This window comes from Carettochelys insculpta, chromosome 10 (genome assembly GCF_033958435.1).
Source record: "Carettochelys insculpta isolate YL-2023 chromosome 10, ASM3395843v1, whole genome shotgun sequence".
NCBI lineage: Eukaryota > Metazoa > Chordata > Testudines > Carettochelyidae > Carettochelys > Carettochelys insculpta.
In genome coordinates, this window is record NC_134146.1 from 11,285,929 (window position 1) to 11,307,473 (window position 21,545).

General features: G+C 46.9%; 1 protein-coding gene across 1 annotated transcript in view; it reads right to left on the bottom strand.

Annotated features, from left to right (window-relative positions):
* Positions 1-8,042: 8,042 nt before the first annotated feature.
* Positions 8,043-21,545, bottom strand: part of LOC142018639 (vertebrate ancient opsin-like) — a 58,867-nt gene continuing 45,364 nt past the window's right edge. Inside the window, exons 3-5 of the mRNA XM_075004598.1 lie at positions 12,392-12,625; positions 8,252-8,306; positions 8,043-8,161 (exon numbers count right to left, since the gene is read on the bottom strand). Coding sequence (XP_074860699.1) covers positions 8,043-8,161; positions 8,252-8,306; positions 12,392-12,625 — 408 coding nt within the window. The remainder of the gene's footprint in view (positions 8,162-8,251; positions 8,307-12,391; positions 12,626-21,545) is intronic.

Consider the following 21,545-nt stretch of genomic DNA (forward strand, 5'->3'; position numbering starts at 1 on the left):
AAATAAAGAAGAATAATTACTTCGCTAGATCTGCTCAAAATGCTCCTCTTAATGCACCCTCATATGCCGTTAGCCTTCTTGTCTACAAGGGCACACTGTTTACTCATATCCAGCCTTTCATCCACCATAACCCCTAGGTCCCTTTCCATCGTACTGCTGCTGAGCCAGTCGGTCCCCAGCCTGTAACAGTGTTTGGGATTCTTCCGCCCCAGGTGCAGGATTCTACACTTCTCCTTATTGAACTGCATCAGATTTCTTTTGGCCCAGTCCTCCAATTTATCCAGGTCCCTCTGGATTCTCTCTCTATCCTCCAACGAATCTACCTCTCCCCCTCGTTTTGTGTCATCTGCAAACTTGCTGAGGGTGCAATCCAGTCCCTCATCCAGGTCATTAATAAAGATGTTGAATAACACCAGCCCCAGAACCGAGTCTTGCGGCACTCCGCTTGAAACAGACCGCCATCCAGATATTGAGACATTGACCACTACCCGCTGGGCCCGACCATCAAGCCAGCTTTCTATCCATCTTATAGTCCAAGGATCCAATCCATATTTCCTTAACTTATGGACAAGAATGTTGTGGGAGACCGTATCAAAAGCCTTGCTGAAGTCAAGGTATATCACATCCACTGACTTCCCCATGTCCACAGAGCTTCTTACCTCGTCATAGAAGCTAATCAGATTAATCAGGCAGGACTTGCCCCTGGTGAATCCATGCTGGATACTTTCGATCACTTTCCCCTCTTCCAAGTGCTCCAAAATGGATTCCTTGAGGATTCCCTCCATTATTTTCCCAGGGATTGAGGTAAGGCTGATGGGTCTATAGTTCCCTGGATTGTCCTTCTTTAAAGATGGGCACTACGTGTGCCTTCTTCCAGTCATCCGGTATCTCCCCTGATCGCCAAGAGTCTTCAAGGATAATGGCCAAAGGTTCAGCAATGACCTCTGCCAATTTCTTCAGTACCCTGGGGTGCATTACATCCAGACCCATGGACTTGTGCACATCTAGTTTTTCTAGATAGCTCAAAACTTGTTCCTTCCCCACAGATGGCTGCCCTCCACCTTCCCATACTGCATCCAGGACCGTCATGGGGAAGTTGACTTTGTCTGTGAAGACTGAGGCAAAAAAAACATTCCTCTTTGCCTTTTCTTTTCAGTGTCATCAATTAACCTGAACACCTCTTCCCCAAGGTTATTGTGAAAGCCCTACTTTGCTTTCTCAGTTTCTGAAAGCTGATCTTGATTCCATATCTCTCCCCTGTGGATCTGTACTGGTTCAATATGTTAATGATGTGTTGATTGCCAGTGAGACTGAGGAAGGATGTAAAACTGATACTCTGCATGTGTTAAAATGCCTAGCTGAAAGGGGTCACAAGGCCTCCAAAGTCAAATTGCAATTTGTAAAATGACAGATTCAGTACTTGGGACATTTACTTTCAGGAGATGGCCGCCAGTTAACACCTGAGCGGATCTCACAAGTACTCTCCATTCCTTGCCCATTAACCAAATGTCAGGTATGCACATTTCTGGGTGCTGCAGGATATTGCAGACAATGGATTCCTAATTTCTCTGGACTCACCAGACCCCTTACTGTGCTACTCTTAGACTCAGCACCTGATCCTGTGAACTGGTCTCCAGATTGTGCATCTGCTTTCCTTTCCCTTAAAACCCTTCTCTCGCAGCCCCCAGCTCTTGGTTTACCTGACTATAGTAAACCCTTTACCCTATTTTGTCATGAGCAGGATGGAATTGCATCAGGGGTTCTGTGTTGACCCTTTGGGCCCACACCCCGCCCAGTAGCTTATTTTTCAGCAACCCTGGACTCAGTAGCCCATGGGTTTCCACCCTGCCTACGAGCAGTTGGCAGGGTGGAAGCTCAACCTATCACATTAGGGCACAGTGTTATCTTACAGATCCCCAATGCTATCTCTGCTCTCTTGCAGCGACACCATACCCAGCATCTGTCTGTTCAGAGACAGACCCGGCATGAGAATGTTATCCTTTCTTCCCTGAATGTTGTCATTCAGAGATGTAATGTACTTAACCCAGCGACTCTTTTTCCTTTACCAGCTGATGGTGAACCTCATACCTATGACTGTGAAGAATTGCTTGAACACTGTGTTAAGCCTCACCAAGATTTGTCTGATCAAACCCTGGAAAATGCAGATCTGGTATTGTACACTGATAGGTCATGTAAAAGAAACTCATTTGGTGAACTAGAGGCTGGATATGCAGTGGTTTCAGATAATGATGTTTCAGAAGCCTTTTCTCTTCCAGGTATCAGATCAGCTCAAGCAGCTGAATTTATCGCTTTAACCCGTGCATGTCTCTTGGCTTCCAGACAGTCTGCTGCTATTTATACTGACTCAAAATATGCTTTCTCTGTCTGTCATGCTACAGGACAAATTTGGAAACAACGAGGTTTCCTTAACTCTTCCGGCTCTGCTATCTCCCATGGTCCCCTTATCTCCCAACTCCTCGATGCCATTCAGCTCCCCCCATCCCTCTCTATTACCCATTGCCCGGCTCACACAGGTGCCACTGATCCTGTTTCTATGCGTAATGCAAGTGCTGATGCTGCAGCCAGACATGCAGCAGCACATGGACCTCCAGCTCCCTTTCACATTCTGGTCTGTCTTTCTCTCCCTGTTTCCTTGCGGGACCTGATAGAGCTACAGAGGGCCGCTCAACCTGCAGAGAGAAATCTTTGGGAGAAAGCAGGCTGCTCCTTATCCCCAGCAGGGCTCATGGTTGCACCTGATGGCCTCCCTGTCACCCCGAGATCTCTTACACGACAGCTTGCTCAGGTGTCTCATCAGATGACGCACATGAGCAAAAGTGGGGTGGCCTCACAGATCCTAAAACAATGGTACGCCCCAGGCGTGCACATAGAAGCTGCAAGGATATCTAATTCATGTATGATTTGTAAGCAGTTTAATGTTGCAGGAGGAGAAACTACAGCTCCAAGCGCCACCCCGTCGCCAGAAGGACCATTTCAGTATTTGCAAGTAGACTTTATTGAGCTTCCGAAATGTATGAACTATCAGTATTGTCTTGTTATAGTGTGTTTGTTTAGTGGCTGGATTGAATGTTTCCCTTTCAGAAAAGTAGAGGCTGTGACTGTAGCTAAGAAGTTATTGACAGATCATTCCTAGATTCGGTGTGCCCTTATGAATTGATTCTGACCGAGGGAGCCACTTCACTGCATCCCTTATGACTGCCATCTGCAAGGCTTTGAATGTCTCTCAGTAGTTCCATACCCCATACCACCTACAGGCCAGCAGCCACACGGAAAGAAGCAACCTTGACATAAAACGACGGTTAGGAAAGATCTGTGCTGACACCGGACTGAAGTGGCCAGAAGCCCTACCCTTAGTGCTAATGTATCTTAGAAATACACCTCATAGAAAACACAACCTCACACCCCATGAAATCATCTTTGGACGACCCATGGCAGTGGGACTATCACCCCCTAGAGTTGTAAAAAGTTTAAGTGAGGAGTTTGACTCTCTGACTGAATTTGTTATCCAACTAACTAAGCTTGCTTCCAGCTTACATTTGCAGGTGAAAGAAGCCCTCCCAGTACCTACTGACGTACCGTGCCACAACATCCAACCAGGTGACTACGTGCTCATGAAGGAACATCGCAGAAAGAACTGCCTGGCAGCCCTGTGGGAAGGACCATTCCAAGTGCTGCTCATCACCCACACAGCAGTGAAGGTGAAGGAGCGCCCCTCATGGATCCACGCGAGTCACATACGCCGAACTTTAGACCCAGCAGAGCTGATTGACCCCATCACCCAGGATCCCTCCCTGGAGGAATCACCTGAGGACGAGGTTCAGCAGACTGAGGAGGCAGACTCCCAAGCCAGACTGCTACCAGACAGGCCTCCACCGGGAGCTTCAAGATATAACCTGAGAAGTAGGACTGTGCCACCAAAGACCTACAGGTGAGCCTAGTGCCCTGTAACTCTCACAAAAAGGAAACTCCCTGCAGTATTGAGTGAATTAAGAGACTACGAAATCTTGAAGAGTGCCTGCAGAGGCAAGCCAAACAATACTAAATGACTGAGCTTAACTAAGCAGACCGTTGTGCTATTTGCTTACTGGTTACTGCGCTATTAGTATCCTTTCTATTTTAGAGATTTAAGATACTATAATAAGATGGGGATTGTTGTCCTTCTCCTAATAGTAAGACTAGCCTTAGCATATAACTTTCCTCACCTTTATCGGGATGCCCTGCAGCAAATGGTGTCCTTCACCAACGCAAGTGACTGTTGGATATGTGAACAGCTTATTAGAGGCTCAGAAGGCCTCCTATCATTACAGTTTGTCCCAATTCCTGCCTCCTTTTGGGCAATACCCCTAAATTTCAGAATTACTGGTAATCAGTATTCTAAAGGGGAGTGGGTGAATGCCCAAAATGAAACTACACAGCAAGGAGTACATAGGCCTTGGGGAAACAGGCAGATCTGGCATAAAAATCTGATTGCCTCAGGGATACCCCTAACTCAAGCACTACATCCATCCGGGACTGTGTATCCATTGTGTTTTGAAAATGAAATTGGCACTGGTAAGGATCTGGGGTGGGTCCCAGAAAATAGATGTGGTCATAGAGTATGGTTGGAGTCAGATGATGGTAGATTTGGAAGATAAAGATGGGTTAAGCATCTTAGCAGAAGAATACCTGAGAATGTCCAAAATAGAATTAGAGTGATTCTCCTGAGGAGTATAAAAGGGGGGATCTGTGGAGGAAAAACTGCTCTAAGGGTTAAAAGAGTTTTTTTTTCCCCACACTAACCAGACCTCACTCTGTAAGGGGATACTAGGGGGTCATCTGCACTTCTTTGAAGTCCCTACCTTGTCACCGAGAGACAATTTATCCTGTAGGCTCCTCTGTCTGGGTTATCATGTACCTTTGTAGTGTAAATTGGCCTCAAGCACATCTGGTGTTTGCAGACACATCTCAGGACAATTCTGCTGAGAGTTTCATATGTTAAAGAGTACGAGTAACGACTAAAATGTCTAAACAAACTGTATAAAGAGTCCTGAGAACTGATTCTCAGGGCTCCCACTTCTTTGGAAGCTGGTAGCGTATATGCATGCAAATAAAGTTTCCTTTTAGATCTCACTCTTGCCTCACTGCTTTGACCTCCAGCCTCGGACCTTTGGGGGACACTGTACCCCAGGGGAAAGTGGCTTCTCCGACACCCACAAAAGCTCATCTCTGAATAAATCTTTTTTTAAGTGCTACATTTCTGCTGCCTTTTTTTTTTTTGCTAGAGTACAGACACAGCCACCTCTCTATTACTAGTTACAAATGAGAGTCCTCTGCATTGTATATGGCAGAGGACTGAGGAAATCAAGAGTAACACTTCTCTTATAGCTTGAAAAGATAAACATACATTGAGGAATATGTCAGCCTAGAGCAGGGGTCAGCAACCTTTCCAAGTTGGCAGCAGAAATTTAATCTTTTGACATCTATGTGATGCTTTTCCAAGTCACTAATAATCCTATTTATCACAGCTTCATTAGTAAATAAATGAAGATGTAGAGCTTTACCATTTAGGTGGTGGCTGGTTAGGTATATTGGGCAGAATGGTCCCTTATTTGAGATACTAAAAAGGCATCCTGACTTATTTTAGAAAAGGCACTAATTGTCCCATATTTAGGCCCTCGGGGGTTGGGGAGGAGGCCAGGAGCACCTGTGGTCACTGCTTCCCTGGGGTTCTGGGCTGGGAGCGCCTGTGGCTGCTGCTTCCTCGGTTCTCTGGGGCCAGGAGCTCCAGCAGCCACTGCTTCCCTGGGGTTCTAGGGCGGGGAGCTCCCGCAGCCGCCGCTTCCCTGGGGCTCTGGGACCAGGAGCTCCCACGGCCAATGCTTCCCTGGGGTTCTAGGGCCAGGAGCTCCCACATCCGCCGCTTCCCCGGGGCTCTGGGACTGTGGCTGAATTCGGGAGGAGTGGCGAGGCTGAGCTCCCACATTGCTCGGTGATAAAAATCAGTCTGGATGCCATGTTAGGCACCCATGCCAAGGGTTGCTGACCCCTGGCCTAGAGGGTAGTGAAAGAAGGGGAAATTTGAAGCTGACTCTTTAGCTCTCAGATGTATTAATGCTGCACCAACAGTGAGGAGAAAGCAGGCTTCTGTAATGTATGTAGGGCAAAAAAGAAAACAAAAAACCCAAACAACGCCCCCTCCACACACATACACCAGCCCTAAACTAAAACAAGCTGTGTGTACCCAGGCGAATGATAGGCTCACAGCAAAGATCAGAAATGTTCCAATTCTTTCCTAGTACTGCTTATTTCTCTCTTTCTCCATACATCCTGGCTCTGTCTGGGGTGCTCAAAGGGATTGCTGAAGTACTAGGAGATAGAGACTTCTGTGGAAAGTTTCAGACAAGTTTTGCAAGTGCAGTAAGTTTAGCTGTGCCTGGATAGAATTCAGAGAGCACATCCCAAGGCCAGTGATACATCTCGCAATGATTTTACTGTGAGCAACTAATGCGACGACCAGGTCTTTAGGTTTCTTTCCAAAACGAACCCTGAACTTTCTTGAATAGAGCTGGACAGGTTCTGGGAATTGTAAACCCAGGTTTATAGTGCAACATTGATGCCTAAGTATGGGATTGGAAATACCTAGCCCACAACCATTATTTTACACTACCTGATGCTCTAGCCATGTGTCTTGAAATATTCATACAGAATATGAAAAAGTGTATTGGTGGAATTAAAGCTCATCTTTAACTTAGCAGTGACATGTGCACATTCTTCAAAGTCAAGAAATTTTCCCAGTAGCATAGGTATTTCCTGAAACTCATTTAGATCATTGAGAGCAATTAATTTTCACTTTGAGCAACGGAACATTTTTGAATGTCTGCACTCAGCTTTTCATGTTACAGTGACCATTAGACTGTGTGATCCCGATAAATTATGAACAAACTTCTCTTTCTGTTGCAATGTGTTTGAAACGCTTTCAACTTACAAAAATCCTAAAATTTTAAACCTTCATGACTGGACATTTAAGGGTTGTCTACACTACCTCCCTACTTCAAAGGGAGCGTGGTAAGTAGGGTGCTGGAAGTTTATTAATGAAGTGCTGTGGTGCATATGCTTTAAGCAAATTCCTCCCTGCAGCAACTGTGAAGTGTTAAACTTTGAAGTGCTGGCTCATGTCTAGCTGCGGCTCACCCACCAGTACTCTGAAGTGCCTGGGCACAAAATTTTGTGGAGTAAAGGGGCTTCAAAGTACCCTGGGAACTTCAAAGTACCGGCGGGTGAGCCGTGGCTAGATGCGAGCTGGCACATGAAAGTTTAACATTCCGGAGTTGCCGCAGGTAGGAATCTACTTAACAAAGTGCTGCATATGCAGCGCAGAACTTCATTAATAAACTCCCAACACCCTACTTACTATCCTTTGTTTGAAGTAGGGAGGTAGTGTAGACAAGCCTTAAGTGTCCCAAAAGAAGTTCACTGGACACCCTATGCAAAACCAGAGACCTCCAGGTTAATATAATCCAAAGCACATACTCACTTATTTTAAAAAAAAAAAAAAAAAAAAAAGGTGGGCTCTGGAGTACTGCCAATGTTGCATACCTGTGCAGAATAATAATTGAATCATTTACTGGGCTTCTAGTTAGTGAGGAAAAGTGCTGACAAATTCCAGGCTACAATGCCTGGCTTGTGATGGGCACAAAAACAGGCATCGATCTTCTTTTTAGCATACTGAATATCTTTAGAACGTGTTTAAGTATTCTGAATCTAACTTTAAAAACCCATTTTAAGAGGACACCCTTCTTTAACTAAACAAGAAAAACTCACGAGTTCTGAAAGTCCATTTGCACCACTCTTTAGAAGCGCCACAAGCAGCTATGAGTGGGAGGCAAATTTTCAGCAGGTGCAGCACTGTGACCTCAGCTTATGACATGAAGATGCTTGTCCGTCATTACCTTTGGACTCAAACTCAAAAATCCAATTGATATTTACTTCTCCTGTCTCCCAGCACTCCCCAAATCAAGCAGTGTAAGTCAATGTTGCCTTGGTTAAGCGCTGTAGTGAGCTACAAGCAACACTTCTTGTTTCACCTTTGGGCTGTTGTACATGGTTGGGTTTGGATTCTGCAAGCAAACGGTGGCCTCCTGCTGTTCTGAGCAGGGTGGTCCTGCGGATGCAGCAGCAAAAGTGAAGTTATTTTCCTGCACCCGTGGTGTAGTGTGGCACACTCGAGTAGACTTAGAACAACACTTATTACTGGGGGTAGCAGAGGTCTTCTCACATTTCAGAAGTGCACAGAAGCACCTGGAAAACTAAGACATAAAACATGAGTGAGAATATTATTTACTCACATCATCTGATTTTGTATGCTGGGGCAAAAATATCAGCATGTAGGTGTTCTGCTTATAAGGAGCAAAGGGGATCTTTATAGGGGGAACAAGGCAATATGCTGCATTTATTAAGGATACAATGGAAGAACAGCTATCATATGCCTACCAGACAAATGGACGTGCACACACACATCCTGCCAGTTGAAGTTTATAGCTACCAGTCTGTTGCTCACCTTAGCCTGGCAGTCAAGCAGGTTAAATGTGAGGGGACCAGGGGTTCTCTCAGTATAGACCAAGGCTTCAGTCTTCTGTGGCAGGTTATATTGGCACAGCTGACCAGCAAGTTGCCCATCTTCTCCTGCCCAGGGCAGGCTCCTGGGAGACTGGGGTCTCCCTGCAGGGAGCTGAGGGGGGCAGCTGTCCACCCTTGCTTTGACTCATGTAGCCCTGTGGTAGCTGAGCTGTCAGCATGTGGCTGGAGAGTCCTGGGGGCTGCCGTGGATTACTGCCAGCCTGGGAGCATTCCATCCTCTTCATGGGCTGCGGGAGACCACACAGTCTTCCCAGTCCATGCCAGCGTGGTCAGCTGGCCATGTGGAGAGGGGCTGGAGCCTATTTATTTCAAAATGGCCTTTTTCCCCTTTCTAAATGGCACTTATTTCAAAATAAATGCCGTTCCTGAAAGCCTGAGGTTTATCAGAATCAAAATGACATGCCCAGTATTAGGAATTTATTTCAAAATAGTGTGTGTGGTTTAGACCCCACTCAATATTGTGTGTTATGTTGAAATAAGTCACCTACATAGACATAACTGAAGAGGCCACCACCTAAGCACGGGAAACAGTTCAGGGGAAGACATGGAAAGGGGCATCAAGGCTGTAGTTGCCACAGTTGAGGGGAAGAAGAACAGAAGGAGTTTATTCCAATTCATCCTTATGCTGCGTGTACAGCATATTCTGTTGTGCTCCAGAAAGACCTTTAAATTACAATGTCCTATTGTCCCATTAAGGTTTTGTTAGCTGGAAATCCTTCCTTTTTTCAGAAATGTTCACTGTCTCTTTAATGACAAGTCTGAGGAGGAGTGGTCAGGTCGAGTGAGATAATAGATCTGTACAGTATAACAATTGAAAGGTACATAGAAGTTTCTATACTGTACATTTGCTGGTTACAATCTCATTTATTTCATTCACCTCAGATGGGAGAGCTCATAGCTAACAGCTATGTAGGCTTTATTATAATGATGTATCCATAAGAAAAATGCATTAATTCAACCAAAGTCTCCAAGGCTGCCAGAGTTACAATCATGATTTTGGGGGCTGGCTGTAGCCAGGGTTCTTGTAACCACCCCAAGCCATACATGTGTCAGTGCGCACTGTATTATCTACACAATTACTACAGTTGTCGAAGTGAGGCTTGCACTGGAGAATATTCTTGTCTTCAGGGTCTTTTTTCCTAGGTCCAAACCTGGATGTAGTCTGGGGTCTTTCAGCCTGATGAACCATTCAAGTTTCAGTGTCGCAACTGTGTCTACTTAAGCATAAGGTTTTCTTTCTCAGGGCGCCTAAATCCAAATCCATGTTCCTGAAAATTGTTCCTGTGGGTGGTCACGATTTTTGTGGCTGTCAAAAGTGTACTGTCTTTTAGCTGCCACGAGCCATTACTGATGAACCATTCAAGTTTCAGTGTAGCACCCTTGTCTACTTAAACATATTTAACATGGCAGGGGAAAGAGGGGAATGAAATGTGGGAAGATGTTGTCATATACTCGCCTCTGTTCATGGGGCCAGCATGCAATGGGGCTCAGAGTGGAGTAGGTTCCCACAATACACTGCTGCAGCACTCAGTTTAAGTTCAATGTGTGTGTGGCAGCAGTAAGTCACCCTTTTGGGGAAAGTGGTAAGGTGAAGATACTCAAAACTGAATGGATAAAACCCAGAGTCAAGAAATAGATTTTAATAAAATCGATTTTATCTCATGGTGTAGATGCAGCCAAAGAGACTTGTGTCTGAAGCTGTCTTCAAGCCTATTTCTGCTTACACCTGGGCTTTGATTTTCACAGAAGCAGGATAAGAAAAACATTTTTAAAGGTTATTTTAAGCGTTGTTGTATTGTTTATAAGTGTAACTGTTTCCCTCGGCAAAAGTCCCCGTTTAATTTGTGAACGAGCATTTCACAGCATTTCAGAGTGCAGGTTAGGTGCAGCCTTTAGATCCATTGAAATCTAGCACCCTTAATATTAAGATTAAATCTACCATATATTTTAGATCCTTAGTGTGTCTGTCTGTCTGTCTGTCTGTTGCCTTTAGTATGTCCCTAAATAATAAAAGATAGGACCGCCAAAGTTGGTATGCAGCTTCTTCTTATAACTTAAACCAAGGTAAGGGTTTGGTTGTGCCAGGACAAAGGAATATGCCTGCCATCTAGCTCATTGGGCGGCCTTGAGAGTCATTGGGTCTGGGCATCGGATTCTGGTGTATTCAACTACTGGGTCAAAGGGCTCCTCTCAGCTACTGCCTCCTCGGAACTATCACTGATGTAGTCCTTTTTCTGTGGGCAGTCGAAGGCCCTTGGTGCTAAAATGAAGTTCCAAGTTCTAACAAGGGCGGTGAAAGAGTTCATGCTTCTGTCAGCTTTTCCATGATTTCTGAGACATGCGTTCTTGGAACAAAATGGCATCTCTTTATGTGGCACTGTAACTTCTGGGGGAATGTTACATTCTGATTGGTCAAGGGTGATGGGGGAACTCTTAGAGGGGTCATGAGCCCCTCTTTTGGGTGGGTCACCCCATACTAGAACCTGCCCTATTTGGTCAAACCCACTCTGAAAAATCCCTTCTGTACTAGGTTTAATTGGCATGTTTTGTTTATTTTGGCTTAACTCTCTTTGATCTGTCTGTTTGCACTTGTAATCACTGAAACCTACTTTTTATACTTAATAAAACACTTTTACTTATTATCAGACTAATATAAATAACTATTTCTGAGGGGTGGGAGACCACAGCTGTGCATCTCTCTCTTTCATTGATAAAGAGAGTGAGCCTTATGAGCTTCCTCTGTCCCCTGGCTCGGGGGAGACCAGAACTTCAGGCCCAAGAGAACATGTTGATGGAGCACTCTAGAAATCAGGTAGGATGAGTAGCACACTGGGTGACAGCACCAACAGGGTCTCAATTATCTAACACCACAATGGTTTCAACAAACTTTCTTTAAATTTGCAGTTGAGAAAGGCGGACTACATATAACACATAAAGCTCCAGGCACTATTTTACACACAAGCTGTACCACCCTCCCAAAGCAAAATATCAGATTAGTCAAAAACAGGTTCATGTTCTGCAGGAAATGACTCATAGATTTCAATACAGGGGCTACACGATGATCAAAACATTGGACCCAACTTGCTGACACCTGACATTTCTCTTCCCCAAGAATGTGATGTGAAAAAGTCTAGTTTTGCTGAGATCTCCTGTACTTGAGAAAACCTTCAGGCTGATGTAGGTTTCTGAGGAATGTGGTGCCAGGCTTGCTGAGCACAGAACTTTCTCTCATCAGTGTCTAACTCTTCGCTCTTTATTTAGATGACAAAATCTACTTGACTAAGAGAAAGGCAACTTTAGTTGGCTGTTTGGGGCTTGCTTTATCTTCCACGTTCCAAACTTGCCAAACTTCTGTATTTGGGAAGCCGATCTTCGGGCTCATTGCTTTCTGCCACACATTAGTTATGTCTGAAGCCTCCTCCTTATTCCCTTTGTGAGTTTCACCATTTGCTTTTCTTCTTTAACTCATACCCCTCTTTCAGGGGATCTTATCTTCACCTACAAAGCCAGGTGGAGCGGTTAGAGTTCCATTACTTTCTTTTACATTTGGTATATTTTGCATTGTTGAGCCAGATTTTCTAGTTGGTGTAAAATGTCACTCAGCAGACTTATGTGGAGCTACACCCACTGTTTCATAGTCTTTTCCATTATATTGTTATTCTAAAATATCCCTGTTAAAAAGAAAAACATCATTTCCACAATGACACAATACACAGTGAATCAGAGCAAACTGTGGGGATATCATTTTACTTACTTGTTTGTTCAAAAATATGTAGATGACTGGGTTGTAGACGGTACTACTTTTGGCGAGTACTGATGGAATGATGCTGGCTGATGGTGTAATTAAACCTGGTCTTCCAAAAGTAGCTATCAGGGCCATGATCCCATATGGCAGCCAGCAAAGAAGAAAACAAATTACCATCGCAACCACCATGATCAGTACACGTTGGTCTCTTGTCTGGCCCATTCCTTTAGTAATACCACTCACCTGAAATAAAGAAAACAGGCATGTGAAAGAAATATTAACAGGGTGTTATATTATTGATAGTGAATATGATGGAAAATGTGTCTGAGTTACGTGAATAATTGCAATAGCAATACAGAGCACAATGGTTCATGTATAGTCCTGTATTTGCACAGAATGGTGGTAGTGTTACCGAATCTCTTGTAGCCTAGTGGACAGCTAAGCATTGGAATAGAACTTTGATATTACCTCTTTCCTTCCTGTCAAACACATAGGCTACAGCTACACTACAGCAATCTTTCAACAGGAGTTACTGACAGAAGAGATCTTCCCACAAAACTCCTGTTGACAGATTGTGGCGACACATAAAAGCGGCTCACTGTGTCGACATGTTCTGTTGACAGACAGCGGCCATATGCTCCGGCTTCTTTCTTGACAGACTGGGCCGGCAACCCAGAAGACAGACTCGCATGGAAGCCAAGCCCTTCCTGGAGTCCCGGCCCAGCACGCCCTGAAAAGCGCCCGCCTCACCTACGTTCCCTGCCCATGCTAAAGCTTGGATACCTCCTGCAGGGACAGCAACGCTCATGCAGGGCTGCCATGCTTGCTGAGCGCGAGAGGTCTTTCTGCTGCCAGAGCATGCCCTAGGCTGATGCTGGTTGCACACACAGCTGCTGCAGTTGCTTCCGCATCTCATCCCAGCCCTCTGACTCTTGCTCTGGAGGAGTGAGGCTTACATCACCCATGAGGACTATGCCCTTGCTGCCTCAGGACACCACCAGTGCCCATGCCCTCAGGTGAGCAGTTGGGTCTGGACATCTCCACCAGTGCTGACTGGTGGGACCTGCTTGTCGTGGGACAGTGAGGTGATCAGCAGTGGCGTCAGAACTTCCGCATAAGAAAAGAGACCTTCCTGGAGCTGTGTGCCTGGTTCACCCTTGCCCTTCAATGGCAGGACACTCACCTGAGGCCTCTCATCTTTTTGAAGGTCACCATTGCCTTCTGGAAACTCGCCGTCCCTGACAGCTACTGCTCAATGGGAAACCAGTTTGGCATGGGCAGGTTCACCATCAGGGCCATCCTCATGCAGGTACGGCACTTCCGGGCTACAGACCCCACCCAGGGTGAAGGGGGTCCTGCCTGAGGGGGAGATCTTCAGGGAGCAGGGTCAGGGATGCGAGGGGAGGTGGGGGGATGCGGAAACCCTGTCCCTGGGGGACTGTGCCATCCCACCCCCGAACAGCCCTGCCACCGGGGGGGTGGGCTTCTTGGGGGAGCCCCGGAGAGCTTGTGGGGGACAGGAGGGGGGACAGGGAACCCCCCGGGGCCAAGGGTTTAACATCCCCCAGTTCCTCACCCATGTGTGCTGCCTCCTCCCCTTGCAGGTCATGAGGGCCATCAATTCACTCCTGCTCTGGAGGCTTTTCCATCTGGCCAATGTTAATGCAGTTGTCTCCGGATTCAACACCCTGTGGTTCCCAGTTATTTTGGGGCCATCGATGGGACCCACATCCCTATCTGCACCCTGGCCCACAGTGCAGCATGGTTCAACTCCAGGAAGGGGTATCACTCTATCATGCTACAGGCCCTGGTTGATCACCGGAGACACTTCATAGACATGTTTGAAAGGTGGGCAGGCTGGGCACTTGATACCTGTATGTTCCACAACGCCAGCTGGTTCTGGAGAATGGAGACAGGCGCCTTCATCCTCCACCAGGAGCTGGCTATCAGGGATGTGGACATGCCGCTCTGCATCGTGGGGGATGCTGCCTATCTCCTCCTGCCCTGGCACATGAGCCCCTACACCAGACACCTGGACCCCCACCCACGACATGTTTAATGCTTGCCTCAACTTCTCATGGAACCAGGTGGAGTGTGATTTCAGGCACCTCAAGGTACATTTTCAGTGCCTGCTGACATGCCTGGACGTGGGGTTTTGTCGACAAAACTAGCGGAGCATCTACGTACAAAATGCGTTTTGTCTACAGAAACTGTTGACAAAAAAGCCATGTAGACACTCCAGGGTGCCCTTTTATTGACAGAGTGGGTCAAAAGATGATCCGCTTTTATGTGGTGTTGTGATCTGTTGACAGAAGTTTTGCTGGAACATCTCTTCCGACACTAACTTCTGTAGACAGATGATTTTAGTGTAGGGGTAAACTGAGAGTTGCAATTGTTTCAACTTTTGTTCCTTCAAAACGTTACATAATTTCAGGACACACCTGTCATCAGAATTTACCCCAGAGTTCAGTAGGTTTTTTGTACTGACAATTAGATTGCTGATAAAATATATCAGTCTAAAATTCATTCATATCCACTATAAAGTCAAGGAGCAGTCACTATGTAACTTTGAACAGGTAGCCTTTGAACCTGGAACCTCAGGACGGTGTCTACATTAGCAAATTGTCCAGAAGATCTGGCCCTTTTTAGAAAGAACATGTGGAGTGTCCACACACAAAGTGCACTCTTTTGATCCAAAATTGGAAGAATGTGCCTCTTTTTCCTGAAGCCCTCTTCCACTCCCAGATCAGGAAGAGCACCTCCTTTTGAAAGCTACTTTTGAAAAAAAAAGCATGTGTATATGCTCTGTGGGCCCTTTTCTCGAAAGAGCAGTCCTCGTGCACTGGACTTGGTCTGTTCTTTTGAAACAGTAGGAGCTGTGTGGACTCTCTCTAGCGAAAGAATGGATCGATGTTTCAATCTGCTTTTTCGAGTGTGGACACGATCTTTTGAAAGAAAATCTTCTGGAAGGTTGTCTTTTGAAGGACTGCTGTAGTGTAGATGCGGCCCTGGAGTTTAGAGCATGAACATCTAGAGTTTGAGCTAAAAGCCAGCTGATTCACAGCTCAGGCTGTAAAGGGGACTCATTCTTTTTCTCTGTAAGAGGTCGAGGTGCCACTACATGGAACAATAAACTACACCCCTTAGGTGTGTGGGTTACAACTGCTGTGGTTTGCAGTCTATTTAGTAGTTGGAGTGGCTCATTCTGGTTATGCAGACAGGTTATAATTCGTAGATGACAATATTTGCAACGTATAGTACTTTAGTTCTAGACACTGAGTGCACTAGAACGTAGTAAGGAACGGCTAAGCTTTGCACCAGCAAAGCCTGAAAGACACACTGTTATTCTCAGGGGCTCACATTAATATAAAGGTGTGACAGGGGCTTCTGTGACTTCACCCTTTGGGATTTTTCCTCTCTGTGCTCGTCATGCCACTAACACCTGCCTTCTTGCTCTTGGGGGCTCACCACTGCCGTGTCCTGTTGGGCCAGATCCTCTGGTCTTCCTTAAAGATGGCACAGAATTGGGGTAAACTGGCTGCCCTCTCAGAGTAATACAGGCACTGAGCGACTTTGGCTTTGGGAGGAGCAGTTCCAGGGCACAGCACCCAGGACACCAATCCCCCAGAAGAGATCAAAATGCAAATAAATCCATCTTCTTTTGTGTGAAGGTTTTACAGTGAAAAATTCTATCCCGTAAGACTCTGTTTATCAATGATGGAGAGGGACATGGAGGAGATGGTTGTTCCCCCAGAAAACAATTACATACACTGGGACTGATAGTAAACAAAAGTGTTTCTATTACATGTAAACAGTAGGATTTAAGCAATTGCAAGTGAAAGCAGATTGACGGAAGTTATTAAATTCAAATGACAAGAAACTACGCAGGCCGTGTCCATACTACACACAAATTTTGAAAGGTTGGAAACCGAAATCGAAACAAGGGATTTCGAAAGAACGTGGCTGCACACACAAAGCAGATCGCTGTACCAGACCCCTATTTCAAAAGAGGCCCCCGGTCTTTCGAAAGGCAGCTTCCGCATAGCAACACGATCCCTTTCGAAAGAACAAGCCAGGAAACACCAAACACGGAGTTGCAAGACCGACAAGTGCTTCCGCATCTTGCAACCAGTGGCCCCCTGAAAGTGCCCCTCCCAAACACACCCACCCTGCACACACAGAGCACTGCAGAGCCGCAGACAGCACTGTGAAGCCCATGCTCTGGGAACTGTGCAGCACATGGTACACCAGCAGCTGCCTGAGGCTGACGTTTCCACCACTCACACCAGGGCCCAGATGGCCATGGCCATCCTGGCCATGGAGGAAGCCCTGCAGCCCACGAACCCCACAGCTGGGGTCCTGCAGGTCCTGGCCACAGGGCAACCTCTGTACTCTATTCCCCGTCCCTACAGCACCTCTGGAGCCACCCCAGCAGTGGGGACTGGTGGGAGAGGCTAGTACTGGGCCAGTGGGACGATGAAAGGTGGCTCCAGAACTTCCGAATATCGAGGCAGACATTCATGAAGCTGTACCAGTGGCTCACACCCATCCTGCAGCACATGGACACCCGTATGTGGCCTGCACTCCTGGTCGAGAAACACACGGGGATTGTGCTGTGGAAGCTGACCACCCCAGATAGCCACTGTTCGGTCGGACACCAATTCGGGGTGGGCAAGGCCACTGTTGGAGCCATCCTGCTGGAGGTAAGCCTGGCCAGGGCTTCACATCCACACTGGGACGTGGGGAAGTGTGGGAGGGGGCGGGGGGGCCCATGGAGGGCCATGGGGCTCCCTGCAGTGCAGGCCCACACATCAGTTCCACCCCTCCACCCCCCTGGCACAGGTGGTCCAGGCAATGAACAGCATGATCCTGCGGAGGGTCACCTGCCTTGGAGACCTGGATGACGCCATAGCAAGATTTGAGGTGATTGGGTTTCCCATCTGCTTCGGCACCCTCGATGGCCTCCACATAGCGATCTGTGCTCTGGACCACAGCACGGGCCGCTACATAAACCACAAGGGGTACCACTCAGTAGTGCTGCAGGCCCTTCTCGACACCTGGGGCCAGTTCAGCAACATCTGTGTGAGCCAGCCCACAACACCCGGATACTGTGGAACTCCTGGCTGGGGCACTGCATGGAGGAGGGCATGTACGTCCCCGCTGTGGAAGTATAACATTGTATAAGTATAACGTTGTATAAGGAGACATGCTGGATACATTGTATATGAGAGGGCATGCCAAAACATGGTACAAAGTATCTGAGGGAGCACACGTAGGGACAGTTAGCTTTTGAATGGAGAAGCAATTAAGATGGAGCCAGCACGTCTAAGAAGCAGGCATCAGAATGGAAGGTGTGAAGGGCAATTAGTTAAGTTAACTGGAAGCTGTTAAAGGAGATTGTTAAGGGTGGCAGGTAATTAAAGATACGTGACTGGTCTCAGGGATCTCGAAGGGTGGTGACTAAACTCTTTTTCTTCTTTTGTCTGTAACTTGTCTGTAACTTGTTCTCCAAAAAAACTGTATAAATTAAGAGACACAAGCCCCACTCGGGGGGCGGGGGGGCTCACTTCTAAATGTATTAGCAGAGCGGCTTTGCTAATAAAACAGAGTGGTCTGATAAATTGTGAGTCTGAGTCAAACTTTGACAATTTGGAGGTCCCACTGAGATGGCAAGCGGCTTCACTGAGGCTGTATGATCCCTGACTGCCTTGCAGGATGATCGTGGCAGCCGGCACCTGGATACTTAGTCCAAGCGATCCTCCACAAGACAGAAAGGTACACAGCAGCAGCGCAGTCTACGCCATTGAACTTGTTGGTTCCCACTCTGTTCGGGTAGGGGTCTTTGGATCCAGCTTCTGGAATCAGACGTCTCAGGTAATTATTATTTTTGTGCTTTAACCGGTTTGAGGACTGTCTTGTCTTTGTGTCTATCCGTCTTCCCTGTGGTGTGTGTGTGAATCTGGGAGCCATCTCTGTCCGGAGACTGGCTGACCAAGGGGTCCCTGTCCCCACGGTCTGAATAAGTGGAATTTGCACAGCTGCAGCCGCACCACGCCTTGGGTATAACCCCTGGTGTGAAAGCAAGGGCAGTTGAGGCAGTAGCCTGTGGGCTCCTTTCTGTGTGTTGCACCGGGTACCGCTCTGCCGAGCCCGAATTTCCTTCTTGTGTGAGTGCTGTGTGAAGTCCTCCTTGATGGGTAATCAGAAGTCTAAGGTAGAACAGTTCCCTAAGGGAACTCTGGCTTATTTTATGTATTTTAGGAGGGGTCCAGACTCTTGTAGGTTTCTTGAAAAATGGTCCAAATTAGCTCTAGAGAACCCCAAATTACAGTGGCCACTGTTAGGTTCCTGGGACAAGGATCGAGTGGACGCTTTAAAAAGCAAACTCGTCCTTCCAAAAACCAAATTGGAGAGAGGAGAAGTAGACTGCTTCATGCAGTGGTGGGAAGAGGCAAATCATAGATGGACTGAGTCAAAACTCACCTCTCTTAAAAATTCTAGCAAAAAACTAAAAGTTCAGTTGGATGCAGTCTCTCCCACCACTAGTCCAAGCGCTCCCCTTTGCCCAGTCCTGTGCAATGATCCGGATCAAACCCGACCCCCACCATACTCCTGCACAAATAAGAAATCAGAAAAAGAAAAATCTTCAGTGACTACAGATAATGAAAGTGAAGAAGATACCCTCATTGGCCTCGCAGCTCTACAAAATATTATGAAGAAGAAATCCAAAGCAGACTGCAAAGATTCTCTTGACATCTCTTCTTGGAAAAGAGAACCTGATGGGAAGTTAATGAGAGACTCTGATCAAACTGTTGTGGCACCCTTACGAGTCCTTAAGATGGGAGAAAGTGAGTCCATATGGGATTATAAGCCCTGGACTCGTACGGAACTTTTATCTATAGTTAAAGGTTTTCCCAAACCACAGGAAAACTCTATCAAATTTGCTGAGGAGTTTCTGTTAATCTGTGAAACCTATGAACCCTCTGAGACAGATCTCCTCCAACTGTGCAAATTGTTAGCTCCTGCCAGTTATTATGAAAAATGGTTGGCTGCCGCAGACTGGCCAGCTGAGGCACGCCACTCAACCATAAAAAGTACTGGCCCAGATTCGGCGTACAGAGACCAGTGTATGGCTCTTTGGAAGCGCCTGCATCAAGCCATTCCCAAAGTGTGGTCTCCTAAAACAAACTGGACAGCAATACGTTGCTGTAAGCAAGGGCAAGGAGAAAGCCCATGCGACTATAGGTCCCGGCTAACTGATATTTTCCTACAACATTCAGGAATACAAGAGCCCGATGTAAATGGGTAGGGGGCCTTGGCACATGCATTTGTTGATGGTCTTCTCCCTGCCACAGGCAGCATATTAAAACGAATAAGAGTGGGATGGGAGACTGAAACCATGGACAAATTGCTGGCAGTAGCAGAGCATTGCCACTGCACTTTAAAAGGAAAGGAGGAACAGTCCTCCCAAAAGTTAATGGCTTTGCAGATACAGCATTATTCAGGGCTAAGCAGACCACACCGGGGACAGGGACGGGGTTGCGGAAGGGGGCGGGGGGCTGGATTAACTGGGGTTTGTAACTACTGTAAACAGCCTGGACACTGGAAAAGAGAGTGTCCAAGACGACCAAATAATTGTATGGGAAATCAAGTGAACCCCCCGCTGGTTCCTCCAGCTGATCCCCAACCCTATTTTTCACCCCAACAATGACGGGATGCTGGGGAACCTCAGAAAGTTTTAGCTCCCTTATTACCTCTGTCCCTTACTGGAGAATGTGTCCTGACTGTAAATGATCTCTCTCCCCCTTTCCTTGTTGATACTGGAGCTTCTCTTTCTACAATCCGCACCACTGACTTGCCTGTGGTTCCCCGATCTGGAAAATCTGTGTCTGCTGTTGGCATTACAGGGATCCCTACCTCTTTTCCCCTCTCAAAACCTTTGTCTATTCAGGTCGGTCCCCTCTCTGAGGAACATGCATTCCTCCTCTCTGATTCCACCCCTGCAAACCTTCTGGGACGGGACTTGCTATGCAAACTTGGCTGTTCTATTTACTGCTCCCCAGATGGTGTCTATCTGCAAATCCCTCAGTCTTCCTTATGTGATTCTGTAGCCTCCCTGCTGTCTGAAACTTCCCTCTCCACTCCGGTCCCTTGCTGTCCCTTAACTCCGTCCCTAGAGCACCTAATCTCTCAGGTTCCTTCCTCCCTATGGCCATCTCACCCATCTGAAGTGGGCCGATTAAATACTGACCCAGTTCGGATTACTGTAGACAATTCCAAACCTCTGCCTCGCCTGTCTCAGTATCCTTTGAATCCTGAGGCAGAGGCTGGGATTGCTCCAGTTATATCTGCATTAAAAGAACAAGGAATTATTGTCCCTTGTTCCAGCCCCTGTAACACCCCTATCCTCCCAGTTCAAAAGGCTGATGGCAAATCGTGGCGATTTGTTCAAGACCTTCGAGCTATTAACCGTATTGTCACACCTTCTTTTCCAGTGGTCCCTAACCCCGCTACAATACTAGCGTCTATTCCTCCAAATGCAACCCACTTTACTGTTGTAGATTTGTGCTCCGCTTTCTTCTCTGTCCCAGTTCACTCTGAATCCCAGTATCTCTTTGCCTTCTCCTACAAGGGTCAGCAATATACATGGACTACCCTTCCCCAGGGGTATACAGAGAGTCCATCCTATTTTTCTCAAGCCCTAGCCAGGGATCTCGCTGATCTGGTTTTCCCATCAGGATCCACACTGATCCAATATAGCAACGAAGGGTCCTGTGGCACCTTATAGACTAACAGAAAAGTTTAGAGCATGAGGTGCCACAGGACCCTTCGTTGCTCTACAGATCCAGACTAACACGGCTACCCCTCTGATACTGATCCAATATGTGGACGACTTACTCCTGTGCTCCCCCTCTCTGTCTGCCTCAGAAACTGATTCACTAACACTTCTCACAGCTTTAGCGAACAAGGGTCATAAGGCTTCTCGCACAAAATTGCAGCTCTGCCAAACCTGTCACATACCTCGGCTTCCTTCTCTCCCAGGGCTCCCGTACACTCTCTCCAGCCCGGGTACAAGCCATCCCTAGCTTTCCCCAGCCTTGCTCTCCACGCCAGGTCAGAAAGTTCTTAGGCATGACAGGGTTCTGTAGGCAATGGATTCCCC